The 18,130-nt window shown below is 40.0% G+C and overlaps 1 protein-coding gene across 1 annotated transcript in view; it reads right to left on the bottom strand.

Moving 5' to 3' along the window:
* Positions 1–18,130, bottom strand: part of bbs1 (Bardet-Biedl syndrome 1) — a 73,986-nt gene that overhangs the window by 33,338 nt on the left and 22,518 nt on the right. Inside the window, exons 4-7 of the mRNA XM_039769158.1 lie at positions 17,010–17,282; positions 16,501–16,547; positions 16,174–16,212; positions 12,382–12,454 (exon numbers count right to left, since the gene is read on the bottom strand). Of these exons, the coding sequence (XP_039625092.1) occupies positions 12,382–12,454; positions 16,174–16,212; positions 16,501–16,547; positions 17,010–17,282 (432 nt within the window). The remainder of the gene's footprint in view (positions 1–12,381; positions 12,455–16,173; positions 16,213–16,500; positions 16,548–17,009; positions 17,283–18,130) is intronic.

The raw sequence follows: 18,130 nt of genomic DNA, 5'->3' as shown, positions 1-18,130 counted from the left end.
GCTTGCTATTGAGAATGAATGGGGGCAGCAAGGGGCGGTTCATCACCAGCCCACATCACAGTCACCTCCACTACAGTATGCTGCCTGCAGTGTCCCGCTGCACCACCGCCCCCATTCAACACGCAACCATCCAAGGCACACTACAATTCTAAACCCCTCCTCCCCGTTCACCCTCAATAGCCTCAGTTCAGCCACAAAAGGGTCACCACTTGCAGCGGTGGATTGGCAGTGAAACCGCTTGCCGCCGGGAGTCACCCGACGTACACTACACTGCGCAGCTTAATCGACCCCCTCCAGCCTCCGTCCAGTCACTGCTTGCAGCGTCCCCGGGCCGAAGATGATGGAGCGGTAGTCACGGAGGCGCATGCGTCGCAGCTGCGGCCCCTTTCGTATATTGTAGGTCGGGTGTCCGTAACCTGGGGACTACCTGTAATGTACCCCTCAAATGAAAATATTGCAAATTGTTAGAATTTAAAAGCATGTGGGTGCAAATCTGATTGGATAGGGTTGTGACATCAAGTATGTCTAAAGCAGACTGGACAGCAAGCATGTGTGAAAGTTCTGTACATGACTAGCTATGTGATATCTCACTGCTCATGTAGGGCATTATGGGAAGCTTGGGGAAAAATATTTGTTTAAGTGTTTGCACAATGACGAGACAATATTCCACAAACAAGGTCACCTTCATACATAGCATATTCAATGTAAAAATGCTTTGGAGAATTTCAATAATTAACACTAATCATCAACTCTATATATAATCTTCATTTGGATCTTGATCTTTGTTTGTCTGTGAATGAATTAGAAAAAGAAGCACTAGATGGCAGTAGAGAGACAGCTAAAACTTAGGCATTGCATTAAGAATCTCCTCCAGGCTTATACTACTGAAGACTGTAATACTCCAGACACACCTCAAAACACAGACATTGAAACTAAACAAATTGTTGTGCTTTAAATTAACTAAAGAGATCTTCATTTAGATCTTGATCTTTGTTTGTCCGCGAATTCCACACATGCGTAGACCACCTTCCAGTTTAGTACGATGTTCTTACTCACGGATGTCAACAATGTGCCGGAATAACGAAAGGGGTGCTGGACAGTGTTACACCGGTTAGCTCCTGAGACCTGGTTAGAGAATGAGATTGCCGAAGATAAAAGGTATGTGCCTACGTAACATATGAATGAAAGAAAGACAGTGGGTAAAATGAATAACAACGTAACAGCACGTTCCGGAAATTATTATTGTTACATTGTAGCCGGCGAGTGCTGCGCGTCTCACAGTTGTACTGTGGCTTGCTCACATGTCAGTGAAGCGATCCCTATTTATGCTTTAAAGAGCCTGGATATCTATGTGTCCCCCTTTTATAACCATTGCTCCGTGTATATTGCTTTACTCTTTGGATTGCCACAAAGCAACCTGTGAGATTGCAGAAAGGTTGAGAAGAGATCGTGAGAGGAAACGACAGCGTCATGAAAACGAGACGGACTGTGAATGGACAGAAGCAGAAATGCTCCTACACCACCACATAATTACTATTCGGACAGTAATTCCGAGTAGGCCGTTCCTATCGAATCAATATCCAAGAGTTTTCTTTTGTAATTTTGTTTCCCTTATAAAAAATCATAATGCTGTGCGATGAAGGGCCCAGTTCACGACTGTCAGCCGCGTTCAAACAGGGAGCCCTGCACAGACAACTTTAACACGCGCAACGTAGTTGGGCGCACATGGCTAGTCAAAATATAGAATCATGTATAGTGCATGGAGACAAAGATCTTATCTCCAAGGTCAATATGAAAAAAGCAAAAACAATATGAAAAAAGTACCATTTTGTTTTGCAATCTCCGAGTAAATAATGACTTTTAAATGACAGTATATAGTGAGAAGTCACTTTATTAATTATATCTGCCCTTCCCATAAAACAAATTACTCAGTGACATGGTACAAGGCTAATAATATGCAGTTACAGATGTATGTGTGTAATATTCAAAGAAAGAGAGAGAATGAGCAAGAGTATTGGAATTAAGTGCCTGATGAATATACCACAGAGAGGAAACTTGCTGGGTTTTCATCTTAAATGGCGACATTTTCCCACCTGTATTAGAAGGGATCACTACAACTGAAAAAAGCACCTGTGAAACAATTGAAGAAAGTGCCAAAAGAAAGCTGGCATGACTTATTCACAGCAGTACAAAGGCAAGTCAGTCAACAGAACATAGCGTTGGTGAGAAAAGATTTACACCAGAATAAAAAACTCATTGTTTACCACAGACAAATAACAGCTAATGCCCCAAAAGACAGTGATTTACGGAGGATCAAAACCCTACGAGATAAATGGTTCCTTTCTTCCAGGTGTGAGCAATGCAAAATACTGGAGGGGAAGCAATGGTGTGGTGTGCATTTTTGTGGAATACACACCCCCTTGATAAGAGCATGGCAATTTTTGAAAGGCTTAGAATATCTGAACACTCCAATACCTTTTAATAAAATAAAAAAAAATCATTTGTCACCCTTTGGAATCAAGCAAAACTTTTGACATTACGGACTACTCAATTATTTTACAAAAAGCTTAAAATTACATTGAACAGTCAAACCATGTCCGTGGTTTGCAGTTCATAGTTATCAAACAATTCTCAATATGTACAGGAATGTGATGATTATCATTATGTTCTACAGGAAGAAACACTGCCCCTTTTGGCTCTTTACAGGAATCATTATAGCTATGGCATCGTACCTTCCAGATATAAGGCTCAAAAACCTATTGTTCAGTTTTAGTCAGTTGACATTCTGCTACATTATCAAAAAAAATGGCTAATGATGTATAACCTAGGAGATAAAACACTCCAGCATGTGCAGAATCTACCCCTGAATTTTCTCACAGTGGGCCATGCTATGTACACCCTCCAAGGGAAGTACTGAATTACCTTATCAGAACACTTCATCTGAATCATCTCGATCCAGAGAGATAGAGGTGAATTAAGACACTGAATTGTCAATAGCTACTTGTCTTTAGAAATAGAAATAAATAAAAATTCTATTACTAGTTAATGGGGATGCTGAAGACAATAACAAGAATATTAGCTTTGTTGAATCAATGTTTGGATTTAGAATTACCTTTGACTCTATACATCTCTCTCATTACTCCACTATGCAAGTCAAATAAAAATATATGAAAATTATGGTGTTTTCTAACTTTACAAGATACACAAACATTAGTTCATGTATTTATCTCAAGAAGAACTGACAGCAGTGTTTTATTCACAATAGCTTTAAATCATTCACCCTCTAGCCTGTAGCTAATTCCAAATAATGCAGCTAGAATCATTACTTCTAAAAGGAAGTATAACCATATAACCTGTTTAATTTTTTGCAATTAGTTATTTATTGAATTAACTAGCAAAACGATAACAGGAGATAAAAGGAGGAATACAACCATAAAGATGAAAAACAATCAACCCGTGACAACCTGACCCCAACTTGAACCACAGAGCATATTTTAGGTTAATTCAGTCCTGGAAGAAAATGAGGAAAAAAGGAATCACAATCAAACCCCAACATGAAAAATTCAAATTGCAGTAGTTAAGGAAAGACGCACCATGGAGCAGTAAGGAGTTAGAATTTGAATAATGGAGTTGATGTAGTCCAGTTTTCCATTAATCTTTTGGATGCTCTATTGATCTACATTGCAAACAGTTCATACTAAATTAAATTGCAGCAGGAATATCGCCCAGCTGTTAACAATATTGAGCTCTGAAACCTTCCAGAAGTAGTTCAGCTGCCAAAGTACTCAGAAAAAACAGCTAATATTGGTGAATGGTTAAATGTAAAAAAGAGAGGTGATAGAGAAGAAGGGTTTGGGGGAACAAAGGACAGAGGAATATTTACAGAAAGAAAAGAAGACAGTGTATTACATATGTTAGACCAAAAACTAAAAACAGGACAGTGGTACCTGAATATATGGAGAAACATACCAGGTATATGAGTAGCACATGAATAGTAGAATGTGTCAGGGAAAAGGTCATACAGTTGGCTGTTGCAGAAGGTAGTACAGTTTATAAAGACGGTTGTATTAGTTTGAGTTTTTGAATTGTGTCCAACTTTCAAAAATACATGAGAGAGAGAGGAAGAGTTCAAAAGAGAGGAAAATGTTCTCTGGACCAGAGTACAATTAAGAACTGAGATTTGTTAGATGGTTTTAAAATTAATAAATAAAATGAGTGGAGACAGTTTTTTTTTTTTCTTGGGTAAGGAGAAGTAAGAAAGACAATACAGAGGGTGAGTAGGTAAAGGAGAAGTTAAAGAATCCCTCATGTCCTATGCCCAGATTGGAGTTGTTGAAAGAAGCAGAAGAAAGTGCTAAGAAAAATGAAATTAATTATTTAAACTGAATGCTGAGTACATGGAGTTGTGAAAGATGGGACAGTGGCTGTGAGTATCTGAGGAAGCCCATCCAAACTTGGCATCATCCCAATGCACATTTAGACTCTAAAGACTCCTTAAGTTAAGATGAAGAGATGGGGACATGTAAAGAAGAAGCAACTTCCTCTGTGAAATAGGGAGGAAAGGTTATCAGAAAATTTTCTGAAATCAGAATAAGTGGCACGGGAGGACTCAGTAAATAAAAAAAAAGTCAGATGTAGTGTGGATAGTGGAGATAGTTGCAAAGGAGTTATTCTTTCTGAACATAAGTAGTATGGTTGACCTTGCTCCAGATACATGAAAACCAGGTTCTAGTATGGTGAATTAGAAATTTTGTTCTTTAAAATACAGATATTGGCAACTAGGAGTACATAATCTTTATTGTCCACATGGGGGCACTCCCTTTCCAGTGATGAGAGTTGACATGCAAGTTCTGCTAGTCTGTGTAGTTTGGATCTTGCAAAATATGAGGAGAAAGTGATAGTAAAATTCTGAATCATGCCTCCCAAATATATTTTATGCATCTGTTTAGAGTGCCTAGACTAAACACCAGGAACACATGTAGTCTGACTGACTGCTAACTTTACACAAAAAAGTTTGTTGTTATTAAGCTCCTAACCTGGAGGATAGGGTTTAAGAAGATTCAGCATGCTTGAGTGCTGATAATGAATTCAATGCCCATTCTTTCCATGAAATTATATTAAGTTTGGCCTTACTCGATAAGAAAAAGGAAGGCAGTCATAAACAACAGGAAAACAATACACTGGCATATAGCAGCACAGAGATTGGCAGTCTCAGAATTATAATCTCTTAAAGCCTGCTCAGCTCTGGCACCCAACCAAACTACTTCCCTCTTTAACCCCATCCCATAATGGAATAAAATTCAACAGAGCAGAGGAAGACAATTAAATGCAGCATCTGGCAACCCTGATTGATGACATTAACAATGTAACATTTCTGTCGTCACACATCCACAAGAAACCAGCAAACCAGATGAATATAATGTTGATACAGTGCTGCGAAAAAGTATTTACCCCTTCCTGATTTTCTCTATTTTTGCTTATTCATAACACTTAATTGTTTCTTATCTCTGAACAAATTTAGTATAATATAAAAGATAACTTGAGTAAACATAATAACTTAAAGGATCATTTGATTTATTGAAGGAAAAAAGTTCAACACTACCTATATCACCCATGTGAAAAAGAAATTATGAGACACTCCGCCAACTAATGAAATAAATTTAAAAGATGAAAGGTTAAATTAGACTGGACACACTCAATGCTGACTGCTACCAACTCTATTGTATCTAAGTATCACTTAAACAGAACCTTTACAGCAATATGATGGTAGCTAAAGGCCTCAACAAGCAGCACACTGTGCCTTAATCAAAAGAAATTCAAGATGACCTGAGAGAGAAAGTTACTGAAAAGAGATGGGAAGGGGTTACAAAGCAATCTCTAAAACCCTGGGACTCCAGTGAGCTACCATAAGAGCCATCATCTCCAAGTGGACAAAACTTAGAACAGTGGTAAATCTGCCCAGGAGTGTCTGACCTCGAAAAATTACTCCAACAGTGCATAAGAAAACTCATCCAGGGAAGTCACAGAAGAACATCTAACAGACTAACATGTGGGATGCAGTGTGGTGTAGTGGTTAAGACTTTAGACTTCAAACCCTAAGTTTGTGGGTTCAAATCCTGCTACTGACATCGTGTGACCATAAGCAAATCTCTTCAAGTGCTTGTGCTGCAAATGGAAAAGAAAAAGAAATGTAATCACTTGTGTCTGAAAAGTTGTAAGTTGCCTTGGAAACATTATAAGTAATGGTAAGGAACTGTAGGCTTCTCTCAGCTGAGCTGATGTCAGCATTCAAAAAAATACATTGATTATCCCCTAAAGCCTTTGGGATAACGTTTCATTTTAAAATCGTGTATTGTGCTTATTTGGGTTGTCTTTTGCATAATACTAAATTTGTTTGGAGATCAGAAACAATTAAATGAAAGGGTAATACTGTTTCAGAACATTGTACTTACTGTACATCAAATCCTCAAATTACTGTAGGTGCATATACATTGTATCTGACCTTATAGTCTATTAAATATCTGAAAGGAAATAAAGACAGAATCCAGAAGGACTCCTTAGACAACAATAACATTATTTGGTGAGTCTCCAGCCTGAAAGGAAAAGATCTTAAGTTCAGCCTCCACTTGAACACACCAGCTTAGACCAATCAAGACAGTGTATTTTGAACATAACACATAATGGTTGAATTCACATGGCTTGTGCCCTCAAAATCTCAAGGTCAAAGTTTAGAGGTGCTCGAGTAAAATGAGTGAGAAAAAATTAATCAGAATATCCTTATCAGTCCCTCCTTTCAGCACCACAGTTCTTTAGGTTGTCTCTGCAAGCTCTATCCTCATGATCAATGAGATAGTTTTTGAGGCAGTAAACTCATTACAGTAATCCCTCCTCGATCACGGGGGTTGCGTTCCAGAAACCCCCGCAACAGATGAAAATTCGCGAAGTAGAAACCATATGTTTGTATGGTTATTTTTATATATTTTAAGCCCTTATAAACTCTCCCACACTGTTAACATTATTAGAGCTCTCTAGACATGAAATAACACCCTTTAGTCAAAAGTTTAAACTGTGCTGCATGACAAGACAGAGATGACCGTTCTTTCTCACAATTAAAAGAATGCAAACATATCTTCCTCTTCAAAGAATGCGTGTCAGGAGCAGAGAATGTCAGAGAGAGACAGAGAGAGAGCGAGAGAAAAGCAATCAAAAAATCAATACGTGCTTTTGAGCTTTTAAGTATGCCAAAGCACCGCAATAAAGCGGCATTTTTTAGAGGAGCGTCCTTATCCTCTAGGCAAACAGCCTCTGTGCAAACAGCCCCTCTGCTCACACCCCCTCCATCAGGCAGAGAGAGTGAGAGAGACAGAGAAAAGCAAACAATCAAGCACCGTGCGGGAAGCATATTGTATATCATTGAGGAGTTTTATTTAATACGTGATACATGCTCTGATTGGGTAGCTTCTAAGCCATCCGCCAATAGCGTCCCTTGTATTAAATCAACTGGGCAAACAAACTGAGGAAGCATGTACCATAAATTAAAAGACCCACTGTCCGCAGAAATCCGCGAACCAGCGAAAAATCTGTGATATATATTTAGATATGCTTACATTTAAAATCCGCGATGGAGTGAAGCCGCGAAAGTCGAAGCGCGATATAGCGAGGGATCACTGTACACATCAATTTCAATCCACAACTATGCTGGCCCATTAGAAAATTTTAGATCATTTTTTTCAGTTTATGACAGTTTCATATTTTGAAAGATGAAATTTCAAGCTTTATGTTCATGCATGTGTTAACTGCATTTCCTTGACTGAGAAAATTTTTGTCCATTAAATTTTTAAAGTCCATCACATGGCCATGGGAGTATCTATCTATCTGATAATTCTTGGCAACGGGTTGCATAAAGGCCTTGCCTGGTTGCTAAACACTGCTTCCCAAGAAGCACCACAATCCACGTTACTAAGACCATCCATCCTCTTCCGCTTACCCGAGATCAGGTCACGGGGACAACAGCTTGAGCAGAGATGCCCAGACTTCACTCTCCCCGGCCACTTCTTCTAGCTCTTTTGGGGAAATCCCGAGGCGCTCCCAGGCCAGCCGGGAGACATAGTCCCTCCAGCGTGTCCTGGGTCTTCCCCAAATCCCCCTCCCGGATGGACGTGCCTGGAACACCTCGCCAGGAAGGCGTCCAGGAGGCATCCTGATCAGAGGCCCGAGCCACCTCATCTGACTCCTCTCGATGCGGAGGAGCAGCGGCTCTACTCTGAGCCCCTCCCAGACAACCTGCGGAGGAAATTCATTTCAGACACTTGTATTCACGATCTCGTTCTTTCGGTCACTACCCATAGCTCATTACCATAGGTGAGGGTAGAAACATAGATCGACTGGTAAATTAAGAGCTTTGCCATACGGCTAGGCTCCTTTTTCACCACGACAGACTGATGCAGAGCCCGCATCACTGCGGATGCCGCATCGATCCGCCTGTCAATCTCACGCTCCATTCTTTCCTCACTCGTGAACAAGGCCCCAACATACCTGAACTCCTCCACTCGGGGGTAGGATTTCGCTCCCAACCCTGAGAGGGCACTCCACCCTTTTCTGGCTGAGGACCATCGTCTCGGATTTGGAGGTGCTGATTCCCATCCCAGCCGCTTCACACTCAGCTGCGAACCGATTCAGAGAGAGCTGAAGATAATGGCCTGATGGAGCAAACAGGACATCATCATCTGCAAAAAGCAGTGACCCAATCCTGAGTCCACCAAACCGGACCCACTCAACACCCTGGCTGGGCCTAGAAATTCTGTCCATAAAAGATAAAAACAGAATCGGTGACAAAGGGCAGCCCTGGCAGAGACCAACTCTCACTGGAAACAGGTTCAATTTACTGCCGGCAATCCAGACCAAGCTCTGACACCGGTTGTACAGGAACCAAACAGCCCTTATCAGGGGGTCCGGTACTCCATACTCCCAGAGCAACCCCCACAGGATTCCTCGAGGGACACAGTCGAATGCCTTTTCCATGTCCACACAACACATGTAGACTGGCTGGGTAAATTCCCATGCACCCACCAGGACCCTGCTAAGGGTGTAGAGCTGGTCCACTGTTCCGCGACCAGGACAAAAACCACACTGTTCCTCCTGAATCTGAGATTTGACTATCCGATGGACCCTCCTCTCCAGGACCCCCGAATAGACTTTTCCAGGGAAGGCGGAGGAGTGTGATCCCTCTGTAGTTGGAACACACCCTCCGGTCCCCCTTCTTAAAGAGGTGGACCACCACCGCGGTCTGCCAATCCAGAGGCACTGTCCCCGATGTCCATGCGATGTTGCAGAGACGTGCCAACCAGGACAGTCCTACAACATCCAGAGCCTTGAAAAACTCCAGCCATATCTCATCCACCCCTGGGGCCCTGCCACCAAGAAGTTTTTTGACCACCTCGGTGACCTCAGTCTCAGAGATGGGGGAGCCCACCTCCGAGTCCCTAGGCTCTGCTTCCTCATTGGAAGGCATGTTACTGGGATTGAGGAGGTCTTCGAAGTACTCCCCCCACCAACCCACAACATCCCGAGTCGAGGTCAGCAGCGCACCATCCCCACCATATACAGTGTTGACACTGCACTGCTTCCCCCTCCTGAGATGCAGGATGGTGGACCAGAATCTCCTCGAAGCCGTCCGAAAGTCATTCTCCATGGCCTCCCCAAACTCCTCCCACGCCCGAGTTTTTGCCTCAGCAACCACCGAAGCCGCATTCCGCTTGGCCTGCCGGTACATATTAGCTGCCTCCAGAGTCCCACAGGACAAAAGGGTCCTGTAGGACTCCTTCATCAGCTTGACGGCATCCCTCACCACCGGTGTCTATCAACGGGTTCGGGGATTGCCACCACAACAGGCACCGACCACCTTACGGCCACAGCTCTGGTAAGCCACCTCAACAATAGAGGCACGGAACATGGCCCATTCGGACTCAATGTCCCCCACCTCCCTCGGGACGTGGTCGAAGTTCTGCTGGAGGCGGGAGTTGAAGCTACTTCTGACAGGGGACTCTACCAGAAGTTCCCAGCAGACTCTCACAACATGTTTGGGCCTACCAGGCCTGACCGGCATTCTCCCCCACCATCAAAGCCTGCTCAGGTGATCAGTTGACAGCTCTGCCCCTCTCTTCACCCGAGTGTCCAAGACATGTGGCCACAAGTCCGACGACAAGACCACAAAGTTGATCATCGAACTGAGGCCTAGGGTGTCCTAGTGCCAAGTGCACATATGAACCCCCCTATGCTTGAACATGGTGTTCGTTATGGACAATCCGTGATGAGCACAGAAGTCCAATAACAAAACACCGCTTGGGTTCATATCGGGGGGGCCATTCCTCCCAATCACGCCCTTCCAGGTCTCACTGTCATTGCCCACATGAGCATTGAAGTCTCCCAGCAGTACGAGGGAGTCACCAGAAGGTATGGCCTCTAACACTGCTTCTGGTAGAGTCCCCTGTCAGAAGTAGCTTCAACTCCCGCCTCCGGCAGAACTTCGACCACGTCCTCCAGGGACTACAAAAAGGGTGGGTACTCCAAACTGCTGTTCGGTGCACATGCACAAACAGTAGTTAGGACCCGTCCCCCCCATCCGAAAGGCGGAGGGAGGGTACCCTCTCGTCCACCGGGGTAAACCCCAATAAACAGGCTCCAAGTTGGGGGGTAATAAGTATGCCCACACACGCTTGTCGCCTCTCACCGAGGGCAACTCCAGAGTGGTAGAGAGCCCAACCCCTCTCAAAGAGATTGATTCCAGAGTCCAAGCTGTGGAGGTAAGCCCAACTATATCTAGCCGGAACCTCTCGACTTCGCGCACTAGCTCAGGCTCCTTCCCCTTCAGAGAGGTGACATTCCACGTCCTAATAGTCAGCTTCTGTAGCAGAGGGTGGGACCACCAAGGTCTCCACCTTCGGCCACCACCCAACTAACACTGCACCCGACCTCCTTGGCCCCTCTAATAGGTGGTGAGCCCATGGGAAGTGGGACCCACGTTGCCTCTTCAGGCTGTGCCCGGCCGAGCCCCATGGGTGCAGGCCCAGCCACCAGGCGCTCGCCATCGAGCCCCACCTCCAGGCCTGGCTCCAGAGGGGGGCGCCCCGGTGACCCGCATCCGGGCGAGGGAAAACGCTGTCCAAATTTTTTATTCTTCATAGGAGGTTTTGTTGAACCGCTCTTTGTCACATCCCTCACCTAGGACCAGTTTGCCTTGGGTGGCACTACCAGGGGCATATAGCCCCGGACAATACAGCTCTTAGGATCATTGGGACACGCAAACCCCGGTTTAAGGAGGGGCACTACTAAGTCTCTCTTATACAGTGCATCCGGAAAGTATTCACAGAGCATCACTTTTTCCACATTTTGTTAAGTTACAGCCTTATTCCAAAATGGATAAAATTTATTTTTTTTCTCAGAATTCTACACATAACACCCCATAATGACAACGTGAAAAAAGTTTACTTGAGATTTTTGCAAATTTATTAAAAATCAAAAAACCGAGAAATCCCATGTACATAAGTATTCACAGCCTTTGCCATGAAGCTCCAAATTGAGCTCAGGTGCATCCCGAAGCCAAAAGTTCACATGACCGTCCTCATCAAATTCTTCCATGAGATCCCTGAATACAATGAGGACTGATTAAGGTCATTTATGTTAGGTAGAATGCCTAGAGGGGGCTGGGCGGTCTCGTGGCCTGGAACCCCTGCAGATTTTATTTTTTTCTCCAGCCATCTGGAGTTCTTTTTTTTTTTTTGTTTTTTCTGTCCTCCCTGGCCATCGGACCTTACTTTTATTCTATGTTAAAAAGTGTTCCCTAATTTTAATTCTTATTTATTTTGTCCTTTTTCTCTTTCTTCATCATTATTATTTGTATGAAAATCTGCTATATAAATAAATGTTGTTGTTGTTGTTACTTTTTTTGTCAGTCAATTATATAAAGGGATCTACTTGAGATAAAAATACTGTCTATCAGTAATGGCTGTAACATATGTGATATCGAAGATGCCTATCATTGATTATTATTTTTTAACTAATAGAAAGTTCATTTATGAGGTTAAAAATACAGTAATGACAAAATATCACATAAATAAAATAACTTTGATGTGACACCACTTCTAACAAAGACACAATCAAAATATGTACACCAAAAAAAAGGATTCCCAAGAGCACAAGAATATGTCTGCAGGCTGCAAATTAAAATCCTTTGTACATGAGCAACTGAACCATTCTGTACCCATGGTGCTTTTATAGAAGCGTTATACTTTATGCAACACTACAAAAAGGCTCAAAAATGAGAATTTCAATAACAATTTAATTAATGAAATACAAACAGAGCAAAGAGGAGGTGATTATTACCTGTCGCCTGATTGGTTGTTGCTTGTGCATATTAACAAATGACTCCATATCTTGAGGTTCAAGCATCAAGAATCTAATAGAAATGAAATAAAATGATCAAAACTCTAGATTTAAAGGGTTTGTTGAAGCCCACTAAACTAAATGTCTCTACTACAGTATAATATAAAACCATTTTACGGTTTAACTACAGTTGTGCTTGAAAGTTTGTGAACCCTTTAGAATTTTCTATATTTCTGCATAAATATGACCTAAAACATCATCAGATTTTAACTCAAGTCCTAAAAGTAGATAAAGAGAAATCAGTTAAACAAATGAGACAAAAATATTATACTTGGTCATTTATTTATTAAGGAAAATGATCGAAAATTACGTATTTGTGAGTGGCAAAAGTATGTGAACCTTTGCTTTCAGTATCTGGAGAAGAATTCACATTTACTTCAATTAGGGGAAATCATCCGTTTTTAGGGCAGCAAAGTATCTACATGCCATTAAACTATCAGCACCATGTTTGACTACTAGTATGATGTTATTACTGTGGAATGCTGTGTTTGTTTTACACTGTACATAATGGGAACCATTTTATCCAAAATGTTCCAGTTTTGCTTCATCTACCCATAAAACATTCACCCAAAAGGCTTAGAGTTCATCCAGATGCTTCCTGGATAATAAGAAGTGAGTATTCACATTCTTCTTGGTTAGCAGTGGTTTTGACTATGCTACTGTCAAATTAGGCTCATTTTTGCCTATAGTCTTTACGATTGTGGAGTCATTAATAGTGACCTTTACTGAGGAAGGAGAAGCACGCAGTTATTTGTATTTTTGGATTCTCTATGACTTCCTTCAATGTGAAGATTATAGTTATCACCATGGCTCAGTGACATCCCTTAGAAATGATTTTAAAGCCCTTTTCAAACCGATAAAACAGCAAATTTTTTAATCTTTATTTGAATTTCCTATAATTCTGGTATTACGTGCTTGTTGAGGTCTTTGTGGTAGCAACTTTTACACAAATTTCAGTTGTTTTGACCCTTATCTCTTGAGTTAAGTTAAATTGAATAGACCCATTTGTAATCAAATGGGTTCCATCAACTGCCTCTAACTATTCCTTTATTTGGGTTGATTTAACTGTGCCAGGTGTTGGTGTGGCCAACTTTGTTTTTAGATAAATTAAATAAGTTAAAAAATATTTTATTTGCTCTTGAAACATTCATTGTCAAAAATTACTAATAATAGATGATATCATTTTAACATATTTATAGGATTAAGTCTATGGCAACATTGAACACAGGAAAATATACAGAACATATTGAAAACTAATATCAATTTATAGTAACAAAAACCTTGCTATTTTCTATGAAGATAAAATACTTATGTAAAAACGTTGCAATAAAATTACAGGCAATGTCATTCTAAAGTACTTTTGTTACTTGTTTGTTTGTCTGTCCAGTAAAAATTGCTGAAGATATAAGATTGTTACAATACAGGGTACAGGTAAATTAGAAGAATATTACTGGATAACTGAAACAAATGAGTTACAGTAAGAGATGCTACTGCAGGCAGCATCTCTAGGTCAAGAGGTTCTGTGCGCAGCATTTCTATTTCAAGTGGTGCTATGCCAAGAATACCACAGACACTTTTTCCAACATAAGACAAAATGTGAAGCAAGTCAGTTATTTTAATATAATGAAACTACCTCACAAAAATATAGGACACTACTGATGACATATTCATTGAAATATTCTGCCTTCCATAACATGAAAACTATTATGATATGCCCATTTAAAGGATTATTGTGATATAAACATAACCAGGAGATGAGAACATGCAGCCAGAATCGTAGTAATGAGGTTAAACCAAGTCAAAGCCGAAAGAGTAAACTCATCATGCAACCAAAGCATGAGGAAGAAAAAAAAAAAAAAAGAATCAAAGTTAAATGTAAAAAGGAGATCAAACAGCTAAAATGAAACCTAACACTAGGTCCTACTTGTTCAAAAAGCTAACTACACTAAGATTCTAGATTCAAGATGTTTAAACTACCTTCACATCACAATTCACATTCACATTCAATGTGATCAACAACAGGTCAAAACAAGTGACATAACTGATACGATGATTACAGTAATATGACATATCCCAACAAGTGTCATAAACCAAGAAACAGAACGGGAACAAAATAAAGAAAAACAGACTCAATGTAGTTATATTTTAAAAAAAAAAAACACACACACACATCAACCCATTTGCCAAAATTGCTACAGAAACACCCACATGAGACAAAATCAGTATTATCAGCTGAAATATTACAGCATATATACAAAAGGAATACTAAAAAACAAACCAACAATTGTAGAGTATCGGCCCATCAAAATATGAACATGCAGTACATTCCAATTTAAATACAAGGAACAATGGTGAATTTAATCTTCCTGAAGTCTTATTTTGAGAAATAAAAAACATATTTTGTTCCCTCATCTGCAACTGAATTAGAGAATGTCTAGCCTTGCATCCTAAACTTAAATAGAGATGTTATGATTTAGGCATATAAGGCAAAAGTGATTCACATGATAAGGTAAATATATTCAGGGCTGAAAGAAGTATTTTGTTGCTTATATTACTTAACTACACATCATTGTCACAGTTACTTTGTGCTATCATTTCCACTATGTACCATATTCGTGTCATTTTTGCCATTGCCCTTAATTAAGCATCAACAAGCTGCACTAGTTTTCTCACTGATACTGCAACAATATCTTGTGTCTTTCAAAGTCGGCATGTCTTTTGGTCATAATTATAATCAATGAAACATGTACATTCACAAATATATCAATGTCAAGAAAGAAGAAAATTAAATATTGAGCATTCACACAATGTTTGCCTCAGTGCTACCTCCTGTTCTACACTTTGTGATTCATTGTGAGCAGCAGTCTTTCATCTGACCTCTTTGGAATTTGTGGTTATATTTTACCAAACACTGTTAACTTCCAGAGCTCACAGACATCACTGTGACCTTTCTAATTCTAACCTATCTTGGCTGCAGCAATGGTATTGAAAACTGTAGGTAATCTGTCTTATGTCTCTCTACTAATACTTTTTGTAGGCCCCCCATTGTAATGGGATAATCTCATTTTCACATACATCCATCTATTTTCTCAAACCTGCTTTATCCAAGCCAGGGTTGCAGTGAAGCTAACGTCCATTACAGCAAGCAAAGGGCACAAGACAGGCACTACCCCTGGACAGGGCACCAGTCCATCACAGGGTGAACACACAGACATACACACATACACCTACAGGCAAATTTAGCATTGTCAGCCACCCAACCTACATGTCTTTGGACTGAGCACCTGGAAGTAACCTATGTGGACACAGGGAAAACCCAGGATATGAGACCTGGTCTCCTTACTGTGAGGCAGGAGCACTACTACTGTGCCACCATGCTGCCCTTTACACACATTAGAGACAAAAAAATTATTATCAGCACAATGTTTCGCAGATGGAATCTATCAGATGTTGAAAATGGTCCTCTTTGTTCAATACAGACTTTCTCCTGGGTGTTACTCCGAATATCCAGCATCTCCTCAAGACACATTAAATATAAGAAACTGTAGTTTACAGACAAGTAGTTAATTATGTTTAGTTTCATTTAATAATTATAAACAATAATAATGAATATGTATACCTCAAAGAAAAGTTATATTGGAATTCTGAATGATTCATAGTGTGAGTCAATGATGCTATTATGTTTATAATAATTACTGTCATCATTACTTACAAAGGAACATTAAAACTTACTTCAAGGATCTGACAGACAGTGGGACTTGAGCTTTGTTTCTGAAATTAAAAAGCAGGTAGACCAAAAAGTTTGTGAGCAGTGTGAAATAGATTTATTGGAATAACAACAGTGATTTCATTTTATAGAAAAGCCAAATTTGGCAAGTTATACATCAGTCTACAAAAAATATTAAGAACCTTAAAATGAATTAATCCAATGTGAATATACTCAAAAACGTCATTGTAACAGTAAATATTGGCATATATTTGAAAATGACTTTGTATAATAATTTACACTTCTAAAAATACATTGCAAAAAAAGAATAATCAAACCATGCTTCACCTTACCTGATACCTTCCAACATTTCTTTTAGGGACATTGGATCAATTTTATCCTAAAAAACCAAACGTAAACCAAAAGAAACATATATAGTAAGTGGAAAACGTAATCTTACACAGCATAACTGAAAATGAAATGTTTCACATGATGCCCTAATCCAAGATGAACAGTTATTTTACAGTTTGGATGAAATGCAGGCCAACACTGCACTGAGAAATTCAATACTACAGATATATGCTTTCAAAGAAATCATATTTATAAGATTTTGATCTATAAAGTAAAGTAACCCAAAATTGTGAGTCTCTACTTCCTTCTTGATGGTCTAGCAGAGAAGTTAGCTTTTCCATTGCTGTAATCGTTCATTCCTTTATTTTCATAACAGCTAATATATTTTCTTACTTAAATAAACAACTTTGTTTGCAGCTAACTGTAGATACAACCCTCTTGCATGGCTTATTGTTTTTTCTTTACATATGTACAATGCAATTTTTGTTAAACAAGTGAATGAAAAATTTACCTCGCGGGCTTGACTCCAGACCTCCTGTTCTAATTCATTGACTTCTAGAGGAGGCAGAGTAAATTTAAAATATGGCCTTAGGTTCTTATATACATAGATAAAGGGTCCAGATGCCACAGCAATAGCTGGAGTACGAGGCTCATTCTGGTCCATGTGAAATGCCACCAGCCCAGTTGGTAAATCCAGAAGGGTGTTCTCCGTCATCAAGCTTGTTCCTTTGAAAACCTTTAGCTTCATATTGGAGGCTCCAGAACCCAAGTCTCCCACCACCAGCTTTTGGAAAAAAGAAAGATCATAAACGATTCATTTGTTTACTTGATCATCCAGTTCAGAGTCACAGTAAGGCAGTACTTGCCTTACTAGCAGAACTGGGTGCATGCAGAAACCTTATGTATGAAGAAATCCTAAACAGGACATTTCCATTGTAGGATGCACTTACTAAATTGGCACATTATGAGCTGGTGTGAGTGTGTCTCCACTTATCATAATATATATGTATTTAGGGTGTGAGATGAGAAAAAAACCCATAGTGTTACTAGGAGATAGTTAATATTGTTTAATGTGAAGGAGTAGTTGATGTACAGTGGTGCAGTATTTACTGATGCTGTTACATTCCTGACCATCAGTGAGTGAGTGTGTGAGTATGGGAGTATGTATGCAAGTGCCTTTTGGCAGCCTGGTATATCACACTGCGTTTGTTTGCTGTTGTACTTGATACTATCCAGATAGTTTTTTACCCTATACTGGAATACAAGTCTTGTTAAAATAAATGAATGAATGAATTTCAACCAATGGTATTTATTTCTCCAAAAGTGTCTTCTAATTTTATTTTGTATATAACTAATGAAAAAATAAATGATGAAATTTTAAAATAAACATTCCAATACTACATGTAACCTAAATTACGACCTTCTGCTGATATTGAGCTTTACTGTTTAAGTAAGTCTTCTATAAAAATACTATCTCTGCTCTCAAGGAGGAAAGGCATGAAAGCGCTCTTTTGTCAATTTATGATTGTTACTGAGATCCATGGCATTCCAGGTAACAAAATGTATAGAACAATCCAGATTAACCTGCTTTTGTATTTTAGGAGTCATTTTTCACTGTTAAGATAGGAAGAA

The sequence above is a fragment of the Polypterus senegalus genome, chromosome 11 (genome assembly GCF_016835505.1).
Source record: "Polypterus senegalus isolate Bchr_013 chromosome 11, ASM1683550v1, whole genome shotgun sequence".
Taxonomy (NCBI): Eukaryota; Metazoa; Chordata; class Cladistia; order Polypteriformes; family Polypteridae; genus Polypterus; species Polypterus senegalus.
This window is presented reverse-complemented; position numbering and strand designations above follow the sequence as displayed.